This window comes from Astyanax mexicanus, chromosome 23, assembly GCF_023375975.1.
Source record: "Astyanax mexicanus isolate ESR-SI-001 chromosome 23, AstMex3_surface, whole genome shotgun sequence".
In the NCBI taxonomy this organism is placed as follows: Eukaryota; Metazoa; Chordata; class Actinopteri; order Characiformes; family Acestrorhamphidae; genus Astyanax; species Astyanax mexicanus.
This window is the reverse complement of record NC_064430.1, coordinates 22151780-22169038: the sequence shown is the minus strand read 5'-3', so window position 1 is coordinate 22169038 and position 17259 is coordinate 22151780. Positions and strand designations below refer to the sequence as shown.

The window sequence follows — 17259 nt, the reverse complement described above, 5'->3', positions numbered from 1 at the left end:
TCTATTTTTTTAAAGCAATTTAAGGCACATTTTTAAAGATATGAAACATTTAGGTTTATTACATTTACTTCTTGAAATTAGCTAAATGTTGTGAAAAGAAGTAAGAAAAATGTACTTTTGACTAAAATAACATTTTAAAATTTGTTAAACAATCTTTTAATATCATTGCATCTAAACATGAGAAACATTTGATTTGAGACGAGCTATAATGTTTAACACTGTTAAATTTAATGAGTTAATAAGATCTACTCAGGTGATCTGCGGTCAGACTGGGGATTAAAGCTGTGCAAACAGAGCCCAGCGTTTCCTGTTGGTGCACTAATCACTAATCACTTCACACACTTATCTGCGTCAACTGCGTCTAAAGTGTCGATGCCGGTGTATAAAGACCTGTGTATGTGTGCACATATACTGTACACCCCGTCACTGTGTGTGTGTGTGATATAAGTGCGTCAGCTGTTTAAGCGCTGGTTAATGGGGGGACAGGTTCTTTTCTCAGGGGGAAAATTCACACCTTTCAGTCTGAAAGCTCACAGCATGTGCTGCAGTGACGCCCACTCAACCGCCCGGCTGCTCAAACCGCTCTCAGAGGAACAGCAGTCAAACCTGATTAACCTTTACACACATACAGCGGCTTGCAAAAGTATTCATACCCCTCGTCACCTTACAACCACAAACTTAAATGTGTTTTATTAAGATTTTAAGTGATAGACCAAACACAAAGTAACACATAATTGTCATAATTGTGAAGTAGAATGAAAACGATACATGATTTTCAAGTTATTAAAAGTATTATAAGCAAAACTGTATATCAATACTTAGTAGAGTATTATCCCACAGCACCTGGCTTGTAAATGACACTTCTTACATCTTTCTGTCAACAATGCTATTCTTCTCGATATTCTTACATAAAGATCAGATTTAAGGAGTGCACGATTTACAGATTCTCCTGATCCACCTGAGCTGTGGATCTTTGCAGTTCATTGGTTTATTGGCTGCATCTCTGATCAGTGCTCTCCTTCCTGGATCTGTCAGCTTGGGTGGCCGTGGCCAGATTTTGATTTGATTAAAATCCTGAAAACCATGTACCACTTTTATTTCACTTCACAATTATGTGCTACTTTGTGTTGGTCAATCACTAAAAAGTGTGGGGTTGAAACGTGACAAAATGCAAAAAAAGTCAAGTGGTATAAATACTTTTGCAAGCCTTTTTGGAGGTGTTTGTCTGGAGCTACACTTTTCTTAACCAAACCTGCACTTGGATGTAGCCTGTATGGGTCTATGGATGACGGACAGTTACCCAGTGGGATGCTGTATTCACTGATGATCTTCTCCTGCTCTCGTGACGGTGAAGGAGCTTCAATATCTGTCCTCGGGGGTGAATGAGAGGAGTTTTGGCCATCTGGAATAAAAAAGAATATATATGGATTTTCAGCCACTTCACGCAATACAGAGATGGCATGACAATCTCAACCTTATAGCAGTGCTATTCTTCATTAGGAAGATTTAGGAAACTATCTTATAATTCAAGTCCCACAACCAGTTTCCCAGCTTTTTCTTAATCCAACAGGACAATGCCTGTCCACGTACTGCAATCTCAATAGCTCACCCAGAAGATAGCGATGCTATCTGTATCTGTCATGGCCAGATTACAAATATGTAAATGTGTAAATCTGCAGGAATATTAAGGCTGCAAGGAATGTATTTTCACAGGAAACTATTTATATTTGATGATGATTATATACTGTTGCTTTTCTATATATTTTAAAAACAACTCTACAGGAGACAGAAAAAAACACTTTGAATTATTAAATTAAATTATTAATGGAAGTCAATCATTTTTAAACACTTCTATTGGTCCATTTGTTAAGAAATTATGATAGAACCAGATTAATATAATGTCAAAAAGTAGTAATAAATAAATGACAGTAACGATATGTGTTTTGCTGTGTGTTTTTCTCTCTGCTGATTTTACCTCGGCTGTGGCTCTCCTCGATGATCCGCTCCTCCTCCTTCTTGTCAGGTTGAGTTAAACCACCCGACTCTCCGTCTGACTGAAGGTCCGCTGCCTTTTCACGCTCACACTCCGCCTCACACTCACTGGTGTGGTTGGTGAGGCTGTGTGACGGGGTTGTGGAGGTCTGTGGTTCTGCAGGGCAGGACTCCTCCAGAGCGGATCTGAACTCTGGGCTGGGGAACAGGCAGAGCTGAGAGCAGGGCTGCTCTGGAGCTCCGCTGCTGATCGCTGAGGGATCTCTGGACTCGGAGTGGCTCAAGCTGGAGGAGTTCTCTGGGCCGGAGTCTGGAGGTGGTGGAGGTTTCTGCAGGTCTGTGTCTCCTGGTGCTGTGGATGATACGGCGCTGTGGTTGGTGTTTAGGATGGAGGTAGGCTGTGGGGGTTTCTCCACCGGCTCCTCCTCCTCCTGAAGCTCGGGGAGATCAGGCTCGACGATGGAGTCGTCCTCCTCCCCCACCTCGTCCACCGTCACCAGCTCCTCCATACTCTTAGGATACCAACACTCACCCTCCGTCTCATCACCACTCACCCACTCCTCCACCTGAGCAACACAAGACACAAAAGAGTCAGCCAATCCCTGCTGATCTCTTTTAATATCAAATATTTTTAATATTTCAGGACACTTACACTATTAACATGATCTAAAATATTAAAGGAGCATTAAGGGTTATAATTCCTGTAGAAACGTATAATATGATCAAGAAGTATAATTATCAGATCACCGTAATCTGTGTGGGTTTTATCTTCCAATCTGCCCACTGCTATTCATTCCCCCTGTCTCATTTCCTCACCCTGGTTTGCCAGGTATAGAACACAACAGCTCGCAAACAGAACAGGTAATCACTGAGCTTCAGTAAGGTTGCTGACCATATCTAGGTAATTCACCACCACCACTAGTTTAGTAGAGACAGACAGCTACAGAGTAGCTACAGACTCGTTGTCACTTGCAACTGTGTGTCAATCTGGCAACCTGTCTGAGCTTCACATATGGGGCAGAACCTATCCAGAAACTATCCAGGACATTGAACATTGGACTAGTTTGTCATTTCACCACAAACTAGCTCTCATTTATTACTGATTGTTCCTTTAAATATTAAGATGGTACCATTGAATGAAGACACAAAAGATTTTTAAAATTGAATTAAGGATCAATACATATCCATATATTATCTTCATATCGTCATATTAAAAATATAGTGTTGGTATCATTTCCAAAATATAGATCACTGCCTCTATTTATATACTGGAGAATGTATAGAATATTTTAACATATATGTTTATATACGTTTATAAAAAATATATATTCCTGTGTGTGTGAGTTTTTATGATGGTGTTTACCTCGCTCTCTCTATCTCTCTCACACTCAGCAGGTTCAGAAGGTTTGCTGCTGTGAGGTGAAGCTGATCTGTCTTTTGCTCGATGCTCAGTAGCTTCTTTCTGCAGTAAAAACAAATTAAACACATATTACACCAGAGCAAAGATTACTATAGTTTTTAAATGAGCAAAAACAGAATTTCCAAGCTAATAAAGAAGGTTAATCATTCTAAAGCCCAATCCCATTTCTCCTTCATACCCCCCACCCCCTAACAGAGTTATTAGAGGAAAACAAGAGTTGGATTTGTTCTACTTAAATAACCTGTGTTTGGCCTTATTTAGGTTTTATTTGTTTATTTATATTGTTTATTTTTAAGTATTTTATGCTATTTCTTTACTTCTAATTCGATATCTAAGGTTTATATCTATGAATGCTTTGCCAAACTTTCTTTACTTCAGTCAAATACACATTGAAATGAATGGACACAAAGAAAATAACAAATATAAAGGAAGTTTTATATATTGGTATATAGTTTTAATTAGGAAACTGTATCTTACATGATTCTCATTAGTCTCCTTGTCCTCTCGCTCTTGTCTTCTGCTCGTCCTCTTGCTGCGTCCCCGCTCCTCTGGGGTTCTGTCCTCCGGTAGCTCAGACTCTGAGTTCTTGGTTCTGTGGTGGTCCCCGCTGTCTCTCCTCTTGGACTTCCCCTCATGTCTCTGGTTGTGGGACGTCCGCAGGGTCTTGTCTGATTTGTATGAGGACTCTTTTTTGTAGAAGTCGTCTGCGGGGTGGTAGGAGCAGAAGGACGGGGGCTGGGGGCTGCCCCGGGGGTACCAGTCTCTGTCCTGGCGGGGGCTGCCCCGCTCCCCGGGTTTAAGGTAGGGCTTCCTGCGCTCGGGGATCCGGCCGTTAGTCCTCTCGTCCTCCCCGTTCCTCCACTCGTCCCTGTCCCGAGGATCCTCGTCCCGCCGACCGTGAGACGACCAGTCCCAGGACCCGCGGCGGGGGCCAAGGCCATTGATCCATTCCGGCCGGCAGGGCGCCCCCTGGGGGCTGTGGGAGGAACTGCAGGAGGTGAAGCTGGGGCTGTGAGAACGCGGAGACAATGAGCGACTGATCGGACTGCGGGATCGAGCTCGCTCTGGCAGGTACCTATATACACACACACACACACACACACACACACACACACACACACACACATATATATATATATATATATATATATATATGCACACATACACACACACACAAAGACTTGAGGTTTCACAATAGATGATATTTTTTGTGTTTGCCATTACGTCAGAAGCAATGCTTTTATACAATGCTGTTATGCCGTCTTACCGATCCATCTCCTGCATCTCCTCTCTCTCCCTCTGAGAGTTTATATCCTGAATAATAGACTCCACATCTTTACCTGGTTTCTGCATAAAAAAATATAGATTAGCATTGTTTAGATTAGCACAGTCAGTAGGTGATTATAGCAGCTTGTAAACACTCTCTGTAGCAGCTAAAAGATCCATTCTTCTTGTAAATGGCGTCCAAATTGTTTATATTTAGTTTTTATATCTATAGTGTGTGTGTTTTCTGAAATTTAAATCTTTTCACATTTACCATAAAATGCAATTTTTTCCAACATTTTATTTGCTTATTCATTTGCAAATCATATCTCTATTGTAAAAAAAACACTTATTTTAGTTCTCCATCTCTAAGATGGAGATTTGTTTTGACCACAGATTGGCCACCAGATGTCACTGTGTCACTGTGATGATGCAAACAATTCAATACAATTTCAAAAGAGTGAATCTTTCTTTATAAAAGTGAATTTTTAAAAGCCCCTTGTATAACCATCTACAAACCAACAAGCTTAAACCAGCAGACAAGCCGAAGTAAAGAAGTAGATGCAGTTGGAAACAGGTGGATATAATCAGTATTCAGGTGTGGAAGAACAGGAAGAAAGACCAGCAGATGCATCATAACAGAACTGTTTAGAAGATGAGATATTCACCTTCAGTTGCAGCTCCTTGTATCTCTTGGACATGCGGATCAGCAGTTTCTGATCGTTGATCTTGGCTGGCTGGAGCTGGTAGTACTGCACCATGGCCTGGGCTGCTTCCACATAGGCCATCTCCAGAAATGCCTGATGGAAAATTACAGTGAGGACACATTCACACACTAAACCTACCGCTAACATTAGGTGTCAAAAGATTTTCAGATTGATCTTTCAGTGCATTGGTTTTCATTACGTTATAAATCAAGCAGACTTTTACAAGGCCTGGATCGGTCCGGAGCATCTCGCACCAAGATAAGAGAGGACCAAGCCCTGAATCTGATCTGGGAGACATTAAAAGCAGTAATTAAAAAGCCTATCAGATATTTGGACGAAGAAAGAGGAGAGGTTAAGTGAGACATCATCCGCGAGGTCTGAAGTTAAAAGAGACAGAAACTTCAGGACACAGCGATTCCGTCTATTTCTGATCTCCGGATCTTATTTAAAAGGGGGAAAATCTACAGGCTGTTCTTACATACTGGAACAGGATTCTGTGCAGGACCATCTTCATCTTTATAAAGTGAAGTCAGGGGACAAGAGATAGTAAAATATCTGATGCCAGTCATGATCATTAACACACCCACTGCTTTGATGTTGCCTTGTGATGATCACGCTGGCCACAAGATAATACCTCACAGTTTATACAGGTGTGGCTGTTCTTAAGCCACACAACCCCTTTATGATCACTTTATGATCGATTTACATACTGTTGTCCAATGACTTTTGGCATGTCAGTGTATTATTGAGTATTTTGTTGATATTCATCATCCATCTCTGAAATGGCAATTTACATAAGATGGATTTTTACTTTCAATGGATGTCAGTGAAAAAATATTTTATTTGAAGACAATTTTGAGCATTTTTTTTTTTTTTATTTTTTATTCATTTCTATTTTTTCCCCATTTTCTCCCAATTTGGTTATCCAATTGTCCCACCTCTTTGTGCGTCCCCATCACCTCCTCCGACACGTGTGAAGTCAGTCATCCCTTTTTTTCGAGCTGCTGCTGATGAACCATTGCATTACAGGGGCGGGGCCATAGCTGCATAACCCCTTCTCTGTGCTCGGATGAAGAGGTTACGCTACGTGCATTGATTAGTCGTAAAACGGAGCGCGCATGCTGGATTAATTAAACAGAAGGGGTACCCAATATTCACTGCACGCCACTGGTATTAATACACATAGATGCAGTTGGAAACAGGTAAATATAATCATTACTTAGGTGTGAAAGAACAGGAAAACAGTTCTAGATTAGTCTAAGTGGACGGTGTTAGCTGTAAGACTAGTAGAAATATCATAAGAGAACTTTTTAAAAGATCAGCTCCAGTTTTTGACTGAATGTCTGCTTTCTGGTACCTGCAAGTCTCCCAGAATTCTCACCTGATGGGTGGAGCGCATGAGGATGTAGTTGGTGACCTTGCCGAAGGGTAGGCCCAGGTTGATGACATCATTCTCGGTGCAGCTGCCCTCGGGGAGGTTGCAGATGTGGACGACTCGCCCTGGCGTGGCTTTACGCTGAGGAAACTGCAGGAGGAGAGGAGAAATGTTTATTTATTCATTTATTCAGATTTACTTCAGTTACAGTCTTATTTTATGTGGGATTTTATTGCATTACCACTGTTCTGATTGGCTCTAACAACACAACCACCATGACATAAAGCCTTGTTGTGATTGGCTTCTTGTTGTAAGTGCTCTGCTCTAATTGGCTCCTCTGAGACTCCATGCAGCAGGACGCAGTGTTTGGGATTGGTTTTAATGTTAGAAGGTGCTGAGCGAAGGACTGTAACATTAGATGCTGGGTTATGATTGGCTCGTGGGAAGCAGATGGTCGAGCTCTGTGTTTTGACTGGCTGTAATGGTAATGTTTAATAATAGAATCTGACTCTGGATCAGACTGTAGGCTCTCTGTTATGTAATGTTATACAGCAGAAGGCCAAAGTCCATTTTGTGAAGCTTCTCCAGCCAAGTTTGGTAAATATCTTCAGATATATTGAGATATGTTGAGATATCTCCACTCTGTGGAGGCTGTGTAAACCTTACCAGCGCCCCCTAGTGGGACTGAAACCCAACCCTGCCGCAGGTATGAGGGAACGACTGGGGGAGGGTGGGAACAGACATCAACAGTATTGGTCATATGGAGCTGTGCCACATTCATGAGTGGAACGCTGTCAAATGTTGCAGACATAGAGGCCATTAATAGATTGGACATGATCTCATCCACCCTCGAGTTAGATATCTGCTCTATAAAGCTCACACTGACGCTACGCTGCAAAAACACTAAAGTTAAAGCAGGTAGAAATGCGCAAAAATTAAAAATCTAATACATTTTATCACAATTTGTAATTAAATTTGACTCTTTTTTTACACTGAATATATTTCACACCCCAAATATATTTTATCTCGCTTAATTATTTTTTTTAACTATTTATTGAGCATTTTAGTATTCAAACAGACAATCCAACAAAGCACAATACATCTACCATCTTGGATTTATCTGTGCTATTCTAGTAACACATTTAGCTAGCTATCTACCTCAGAAGTGCAATTTCGCTATAAGTTTACCTCAGAAGTGCAACTCAAGTCAGATTAACTTGGGGAAAAAAATGCCAATATTAGCACAGGAAAAACAACTTTGCAATTACTTTTGGACACTGGGGATGAAGAGACAGTCTAGAGGCTGTTTTGTTGCTGAAACATATGGGAATGGGTGGAGCTACAAATTCAGCCAGCAGAGGCAGAAAACCAGCCTTTAGGCGTCTCAATCATTATTCTGTAAAATTAAATATGCTAAAACAATATTGTGCTTTTGTGATCTTAAGATCTTGTGCATACATTATTAACAAGTCATTAACACAAACTTACATAAACATACATAAACATAAGGTAAAAGCTCTATGTAGACATGTACATAGTAAATTATGGAAATGAGCCTAAAAAAGGGGAGTGGTTAAAAGGCTAGAAGTTAACACTAGGTCAGAAAAGAGAATAGCAGATTGGAGTTCAGCTAATCAACCAAATTTATCAACATTAACATTTTAATATTTTAACATTATAGTCATTATAGCTTTTAGAAACATGTGTTTTGAGGAGGGGGATGTTGGGGACTATAGGACTCTGTGGGCATGGCCTAAGCTTTTGTTCTTAATGACTTTATTTTTTCCCCTTACATTACTTTTATTTTTATACTTTAAGTAGTTTTAAAATCAGTACTTTTTAAAATCACACTTTTACTTAAAGAGTAAAAAGCTTGAGTTGATTCTTCAACTTCTACAGAAGTATTTTATTAAACTCTATTATCTATACTCTATCTATACTCCTTCAGTGAAATGAATAGAGATACTTTTCACGCTGTTGCACAGAAACCAGGAAGGACACCAACACTATCTGCTAATACTTAATAAATATTATTTGTTCTTTATTAGTGAGCTATGTTATGCTATGCTACGCTAGGCTATGCTAGGCTATTCTATGTGGCTGGAGGCCGTCGTAGTAGTGTAAACCAGGCAGTTCACACTTGCTAAGCGTCACTAGGTGTTCAGGAAGTATCATGATTTGATTGACAGCAGCATGTGTTTCAGGGGAAAGGCCCGGCACATGTGAGTCTAGGGGTCAAAGGCGAGGGTCAGCGTTCAGACTGCAATGAATCATTGAGTATGCACTACTGCTGCAGAAGCACGCATAAGGACTTCAGACTGTGTGCTTCAATTTCCTAGTTTCCTACTTTCCTATAGTGAACAGCTCTCTCGCACGACTGCAGCAGCCTCTGAACTCCACGCTAATCTCTACGTGTCTGATTGCTGGGAGTCGAGAGCCCGTGTTTAGCTGAGCACTGGCTCTCGACCCAAAGCTAATGGTTTCAGAATGGCCCAGTGATAATTCTATTAGCGGCTTTGTGCCAACATCTCACTCTGTCTGTATGTTGGAAAGGTCACGTCTGGCTCACTATCGTAAACAGATACAGAAATAGAGGCTAACGGGCTGTTTATTCTCTCGGTTTATAACAGAACAATTAGTTTATTAGTTTTGAATGGCCGGCCTGCGAGAACAGGAAGTTAAAGTGTGGGAGATCAGAAGCAGAGCTGGATCTGTACAGGTTAATGATGTTCCAGCTGGACAGACCTGCCTGCAGTATTATAATAATACCTGTAATTAAGTATTAAATATTTACTTTTAAAATTACAGCTGCTACTGCTACTAATAGTAATAGTAATTTTTTAATCTTTGTTTTGTTTTCCTACATAGTAAATGAATATTAAAATGATCTATTAGATTATGAGGGAACACATAATGAATCATGTAGTAACTTAAAAACAGTGTTAAACAAACCAAAATACTCTGTGAAGTATTAGATTCTCTTATCTGGGGAGCTGTTTGTTAACTTGTGGTTTCTGAGGCTGAAAACTCTGATAAAGTAATCTAAAAACAGACTCCTCATAAATCACATAAATCACATCTATCAATCAGACTGTGTAATAATCTGTTAATTTGACAATTAATTTATTAATCAGACAACAGATGAATTTACAGATGAAAAACTAATCTAATTATCTAAGATTCAGATCATCTAATAATATATTTATATAATATTATACAATATATTTAATTTGTTTTGGTGTGTTTAGAATGCAGGCGTCTCAAACAGTAGCAGTAATTAAGACCCGGAGGTCAGCTTATCCTGATTCTGATTGCTGGCTGTTACTCTCTGTTATCTGAACAGCTCGTTTGGCAGCAGCGCGCGGCGTAATACCGACCGCCAGCATCATCAAATCCATGTTCATGGCATGTTCACCCTCGGCCCGACCGGCCCGGCGGGGGAAAGCAGCCTAATGAGAGCGGGGAAGGAATGGTGGTGGAGTCCGGAGTCTCGGCCGAGTGTCTCAGACTCTGATTCCTGTTTGTTTATTCAGACGGAGCTGAGATACGGATCAGTGCGTGTCCTCACAGCGCTGCTGAACACGGCCTTTCACAGATTCCCCTCCAACCCTCCTGCCAACATCCACTGACCTCTCCCAGAACTGAAACCAGACCCCTCGCCTCTCAAACCCACCCCTTACCACCCCCCTTCCAGCCAGAGTGCACCGTATAGACAAAAGTAACGGGACACGCGGTCTTCCAGTGTTTCTACTGAAATCAAGGTTTTATGAATGAATTTTTCCCACACTGAAAAAAAAAATTATGAGTAAAATTTACTTTAAAAAAGTTTTGCAACTTTCTGCATTTTCTTTTTTTAAGTAAATTTAATTTCAGATCAATTTAAGTAACTTCAACTCGGTTTCAAGACTTAAATGTTACATAGAGTAAATAAGTGAACAGAACTCCTTTCTTTTCGTAAACTTTACTTAATTTATTTTTACTGAATCAGTCCTTCCTGTTAGTAAACTTTACTTAATTTATTTTTACTGAATCAATCCTTTCTTTTAGTAAACTTTATTTCATTTATTTTTACTGAATGTGTTAAGAAAGTGTAATATGTGTGTTTAAACTAAAAATATTTACATTCCAGGAATTATAATATATTATGTATCATAAATTATTTCAGTAATATTTTATAAATGAAGTAATTGTAATTAGATAATATTGTATGCAGAAATGAATAAAGTTTACTAGAAAAAAGGATTGATTCAGCAAAAATAAATGAAGTAAAGTTTACTAAAAGAAAGGATTGACTGAAGTTCACTTATTTACTCTATGTAACATTTAAATCTTGAAACTGAGTTGAAGTTCCTTAAATTTATCTGAAAATAAATTTACTTACCACTGTCTGCGGGTCATGTTTGGGTCGGGCTGAAGAAAATAATCTGTGAGGCGTCTGTTTTCTAATGCTATTTGTATTTTATGTATAACAATCTGTCGTGATGATAACAATACAGCAAAGTAACAAATCAAACTGTGTTTTAAATAAAAGTTGCACAAGTGCGCACAAAGTTGCACAAGTGCGCATATTACACACTTGACTTGCAGTGCAGTGTATAAAAGCCTTATTGCTGTTTTTTTGTGTTTTTGCAATAAAGCTCAATAAAAACAATAAGATTGTTTAGAAATAATTTTCTATTTTTAATCCCTGTAAAATTATATTAGATTGGAGGAAAGTCATTCAGACATCATTCTTGTAGCCTCATTTAACAATGTTTAGGTCTCTGGATCATTGTTCACATTGTTTATATTTTAATCTTTCGGGCTCGGGTATGGGTCGCGTTGGATATTTTGGGCCCGGTCTAAGCTCTATTTTATGTTATATTTATATTGCTGTCAGGTTAAAACTAATAAAAATATACATATTTTATGAATGTTTTACAGTTTATGTTTTATAATATATAACTGTTAATGATAACTTTATAATACAACATTACTAAAAATGATTTTAATATATTTTTCATATTGTCTTCATACTTAGCTGAGGTAAAGCTTAAGCTGTCTGCTCTGTTGTGATAAAATAAGGTAAATAAAATAATTCTAGAAAATCAAACTACGTCTTTTAAAAAGAACAAGGTCACCGTGAACAGTTCAAAATGCTAGCAACTTTAGGTCAATCATGTTTTCATAAAATTATTCTTACATTTCTTGTAATAAACTAGAGAAGAGCAGTCAGAAATTTTACACCTTTTTGATCATAAAAAAATGAATAAGTTAATACCTCTAGTTGTCCCAGTCTTTAAAAAAAATCAAGTTTGCCATAACCAATTTAAAATGTAAGCAACTCAAGGTCAACCCTGTTTTCATAAAATTATCCTTACATTTCTTGTAATAAACTAAAAAAGCACAGTCAGATATTTTACACCTTTTTGATCATATAAAATTAAATCCGTTAATACCTCTTGTTGTCCCAGTTTTTAGCTCCGTATACTCTGCATTAATTTCAGCATTTTTAACACCGCTTGGGCTTTTTTACAGACGACAAAAGGATTTATGGTTCTATATCAGGGTCTGAGAGCGAACGCTGGCAGAGCTGAAGCAAAGCCGAGCCGTGTTCCCCAGCTGCCGGCTGGACAGGTGCTCTTTATAGCGGCTAACATTAGTGTGTGAGCAGCGTGTTCACGTCTCTGATGAGACAGTGCTCGTAAATAACGGAGCCAAAAACACACCAAAAGGACGTATTTTGTTGGAGATTACACATCCCAACATTCATCTCCGTCCAACAGAACGGGCAGCAGCTGCCGGCGGCTCTCATTAACACTGTGGTAAAAAGCACCTGTAAACGGCACCGCTGCCAGTGATGCTGATCAGCTCTCTGGTAGCAGAATTCGTAACAAGGTCATGCCATTACGACCCTAATCCCAAACAATGTTCCATACATTCCATACTAGAGGACCAATCAGTCACACACACACACTGGCAGATCTTCAAAACACACACACACACACACACATACACACACCAGTGAGTACACACAGCTAACTGGCACCAACGCAATCCTGTTAGCTTCAGATTCCTAGACGTATCAGACTGGCTTTCATGAACGCTGCTTGTTATCTGGCAGCCTGGTTTAGTGATGAATTTCACAACTGTTCTTCATCTAGAACTTTAAATATATCAACAGGGTTCATACAGTCATAAAAAACCTGGAAAAGGCATGTCATTTGAAAATAGCAATTGAAAATGTCTAGGTCTGGATTTTGAAAAAAAATATATATAATCAGAAAATTTTGTCTCAGAGTTAATTCAGTCATGTAGCCCTGCACAGTGGACTGATGTTTTAAAGATCATACGGTCATAAAAATGTGCCTTGAAGACATAGAAAAGTCCTGAAAAAGTCATGGTAACTTGTTGGTTAAAAAGTGTTATCTATTAGCTACACAACTAACACCACCTTAGTTGTAACTTTAACAGAAAAAACTTAACTAATAACAGCATTAGCGACACAGCGAACTACTACAAACTCATTTGAGACTTTATCTCAGGAAATTAAGCTGATAACATAAGCATTAGCAACACAGCTAGCTAACTAACACAAACAGCTACACCATAAGCTATACAGCTAACTACCACTTACTTATCTGTGACTTTAAATAAGGAAATTAAGCTGATAGCACCAGCCTTAGCGACACAGCTAACTACCACAAATTTATCTGTGACTTTACCACAGAAACTGAAGTCAATAACACCAATTTTAGTTATACAGCTAACTAACATTACCTTAGCTGTAACTTTAACATAGGAAACTTAACTTATAACAGCATTAGCTACAAAACTAGCTAACACAAACTTATCTGTGGCTTTGCCTCAGGTAATAAACGTAATACCATCAGCATTAGCTACACAGCTAACTAACCAACACCATCACCTATACAGCTAGCTAGAATGACCTTAACTGTAACTTCACCACAGACAACTGAGCTGATAACAGTATTAGCTACACTTCCACCTACTACAAACGTATTTAAGTAATTTACTTCAGAAAATGAATCTGATAATACCAGTATTAGCTACTAAACTAGCTAACAAAAACTTATTTGTGACTTTACCACAGAAAATAAAGCCGATAATACCAGCTTTTCACAACACAGCTAATTAACTAACACAAACTTATCTGTGACTTTATCTCAGGAAATTAACTCAATACCATCAGCATTAGCTACACAGCTAACTAACATTACCTTAGCTGGTAAATGTTTTGTTTTATGTAAAATACTATATTTTTGTAACAAAATGGGAACATCCCAACCTTTTTGACATTCATATCTGTATAACTTTTTTCAAAGCATGGCACTGATTTTTGAGATTGTGTAGTCATCGTGGAATTTACTATCAGTTTCAGTCACAGTCTATGACCATTCTATTTGTCCATCAAGCAGATGTAAAAATGACCTACAGCAGAACCCTGCGGTTCAGTGATCTGTTTTTGAAAGTGCAGCAGAAAAACAGGCAAAGCGTGATCCCCAAATCCAGCTCACGCCTCACGTACATGTGAAATACAGGAAAGCGTTCATCTCCACATCAGCTAAAAAAAGATCCCAACATGAAGCAAGCATGTACACAGTCACGCACAACAACATCTTATCCTGTCGTCACCTTCTGCCCAACAATCCAGACTCAGATATTGATTATGGTGCACAAAAACCCCGAGCGTAACATGAAGACTGTAGCAGGTGGTTTGGGGGATGTGTGTTTTGAGTTTCTCTACAGCTTCAGAAGTTTTGCCTACTGGGTAGAACAGAATGCTGGGTAAAGGTCCTTCAGCACCTGTTCCTTTACCCAGAACCACGTCTCTGAGCCTGTGCTGCACCTGCCATACTGTACGCTAAAAAATGAGCTAAAACATATATATTCTGTAACATTATCAGAGGAAGTAGAGCTAATAACATCAGCTATGTGAAATCAGCATAATATTATCATCTTATATGAAATTTTACCTCAGACAATGAAGCTACAAACATTAGCATTAGCTACACAGCAAGCTAATACATTTTATCTGAGATTTTGCCTCAGAAAATTAAGCTAATGACATCAACAATATCTACTCAGCAAGCTAACATCATCTTATCTGTGACTTCACCTCAGAAAATGGAGCTAACAGCATCAACATTAGCTAATCAGCACACTAACATCATCTTATCTTTGACTTTACCTCAGAAAATGGTGCTAATAACATCAACAATATCTATCCAGCATGCTAACATAATCTTATATGTGGCTTTACCTAAGAAAATTAAGCTAATAACATCAACAATGTCTACCCAGCAAGCTAATACATCTTATCTGAGACTAACTTATACCTCACAAAATGAAGCTAATGACATCAACATTAGCTACCCAGCAAGCTAACATCATTTTATCTGAGACTTTACCTCAGAAAATGAAGCTAATAACATTAACATTAGCTACAGAGCAAGCTAATACATCTTATCTGAGATTTTACCTCAAAAAATAAGCTAATGACACTAACAATAGATACCCAGCAAGCTAACATCTTCTTATTTGTGGCTTTACCTTAGAAAATTGAGCCAATTGCATCAACATTAGCTACACAGCACGCTAACATCATCAGCATCAGCTACACAGCAAGTTAACATAGTCTTATATGTGGCTTTACCAAAGGAAAAAAAGCTAATAACATTAACATTAGCCAATATTATGTTAAATGTGGAAAATGTGGGACATTACATTTACAAAATAATTATACATATTTTATAATACATTATTAAAGCCTAATTACTGATTTTGGACATCAGAGCAGGGAATGAAAAACAGTTCACTGTTTATCAACTTTTTGACATTCTTTTACTGCTTTTTTATGGTGAATCCTGCAAAATATATCTCACTATTATTATTAGCACTGTCCCAGGTTAGCATTGTTAGCAATACCAGTTGTTTATTTACATTATACAGTATTTCACACATCCAAACACCGTAAAAACATAGATAGAAGTTAGACAGTACTGTGTGTACAACTGATTAATGAGACACTGATAGATATTGATAATAAGTAATAAAATATTCTGTATTAGACTACTGATTACTACTTTTTAAGTGTAGTTGCTTACTTATATTTATATTTATCAACAAAGTTTTTTTTGTTCAGGGGTTCCTAAATCTTTATGGAAGATATAATGATATATAATAATGATAATAACGTTGACTTAAATCAGATATAGATATATTTAATATAAATACAGAATTATTTTAATGCAAAGGGGGAAAAAAGTATAAATTTTCTTCTGGTTTGAGTTCTTACTACTCGACAAATCTGTCATTAAATCATCTGTACAAAGACCCCATACAACCTACAGAAAACTGTAGGAGAAACGAGATCTGTTTATCGGGAACAAAATCTGAAAGTGCAGTTGTCCCAAAGTATTCCATCCCATTCCAGCTCTGAAACAGAACGACAACTGCAGTTCAGTCCAAGCCTACAGTAACTCCACTCTATACTTCACTCTTTTTGCTGAGCTTATTTAATTTTATTTTAACATTGAGATTAGACCTAGTTCTACAATTATAACCCTCCTATTATATTATTTGTCAGTAACAGTAATGGTGTTCCAGGGTCATTTTGAACCGGTTCATGTTTAATTATCCAAAATAATGAAGTCTGAAACCCAAAAAAATCCCAATAATCTGTGAATATATTTCATTATTGACTCCATTACTAATTATTCTATCAATATTTAGTGCAATGATGTTCCTTACCTCTAACAGGTAATGCTTCAATTAGGATAATTCACTCCTTTTTCATAAAAAATACATGTTATTTTTACATAACATTGAAACATAACATTGCAATTTAGTTTTAGTGTTTGCAAATATGTGAGATGAACCATTTTTATATTATATGTTGATTACAGTAATTAAGGCAAGCAGAAGTTTCATACAAAAAAATACTTTTAACTATTTTTCCTAGATCTTCAAACTTTAAAATAGGTCAAATTGACCCGGAACAAAACAGGAGGGTTAAATTACTACATTAAAACTCTTGGGACTGGTGGATGTGTGTTAATTATAATAATAAGTGAGTCCACGTGTCTCTAACATGCACTGAGGTGATGAGTCTGTTAAATCTGTGTATAATTAACATTAGAGCACAGTAATAAGTGGACGGTAATTTGTCCGTCAGTAAAGCAGTACAGTAGACTGATAAACACAGATCAATCCAGGCTCTGTGCCAGTGATATAAACACAGAGGAGGAATATAGAGGTGTGAGTTAATGTTCCAAATATCCAGAGACCTGAAGCTTTGCCAGCTTCTAAAGCTCTCGGCACGAAATGTTGATCCTCACAGATACATCAAAGGCTATAGTGTGGAATAGAAAAATAGCACTTGTTGCTAATTTAGACTGATTTACAGGCAGAAATAAATGTATAACTATAGCACACTGGTGCTAATTTCAGTGGTAGGTTTACTTTTCAACAATACAGCAAAAGCAGTGTACCAAGAACCA

The 17259-nt window shown here is 38.0% G+C and overlaps 1 protein-coding gene across 3 annotated transcripts in view; it reads right to left on the bottom strand.

The window, feature by feature from the left end:
* The window catches only part of rbm20 (RNA binding motif protein 20), an 85755-nt gene that overhangs the window by 7930 nt on the left and 60566 nt on the right, over positions 1 to 17259 (bottom strand). For all 3 annotated transcript variants that reach the window (XM_049471100.1, XM_022665369.2, XM_049471101.1), the window contains 7 exons: positions 6764 to 6907; positions 5344 to 5475; positions 4680 to 4759; positions 3890 to 4487; positions 3356 to 3454; positions 1976 to 2558; positions 1301 to 1402 (listed from right to left, as the gene is read on the bottom strand). In XM_049471100.1, the coding sequence (XP_049327057.1) occupies positions 1301 to 1402; positions 1976 to 2558; positions 3356 to 3454; positions 3890 to 4487; positions 4680 to 4759; positions 5344 to 5475; positions 6764 to 6907 (1738 nt within the window). The remainder of the gene's footprint in view (positions 1 to 1300; positions 1403 to 1975; positions 2559 to 3355; positions 3455 to 3889; positions 4488 to 4679; positions 4760 to 5343; positions 5476 to 6763; positions 6908 to 17259) is intronic.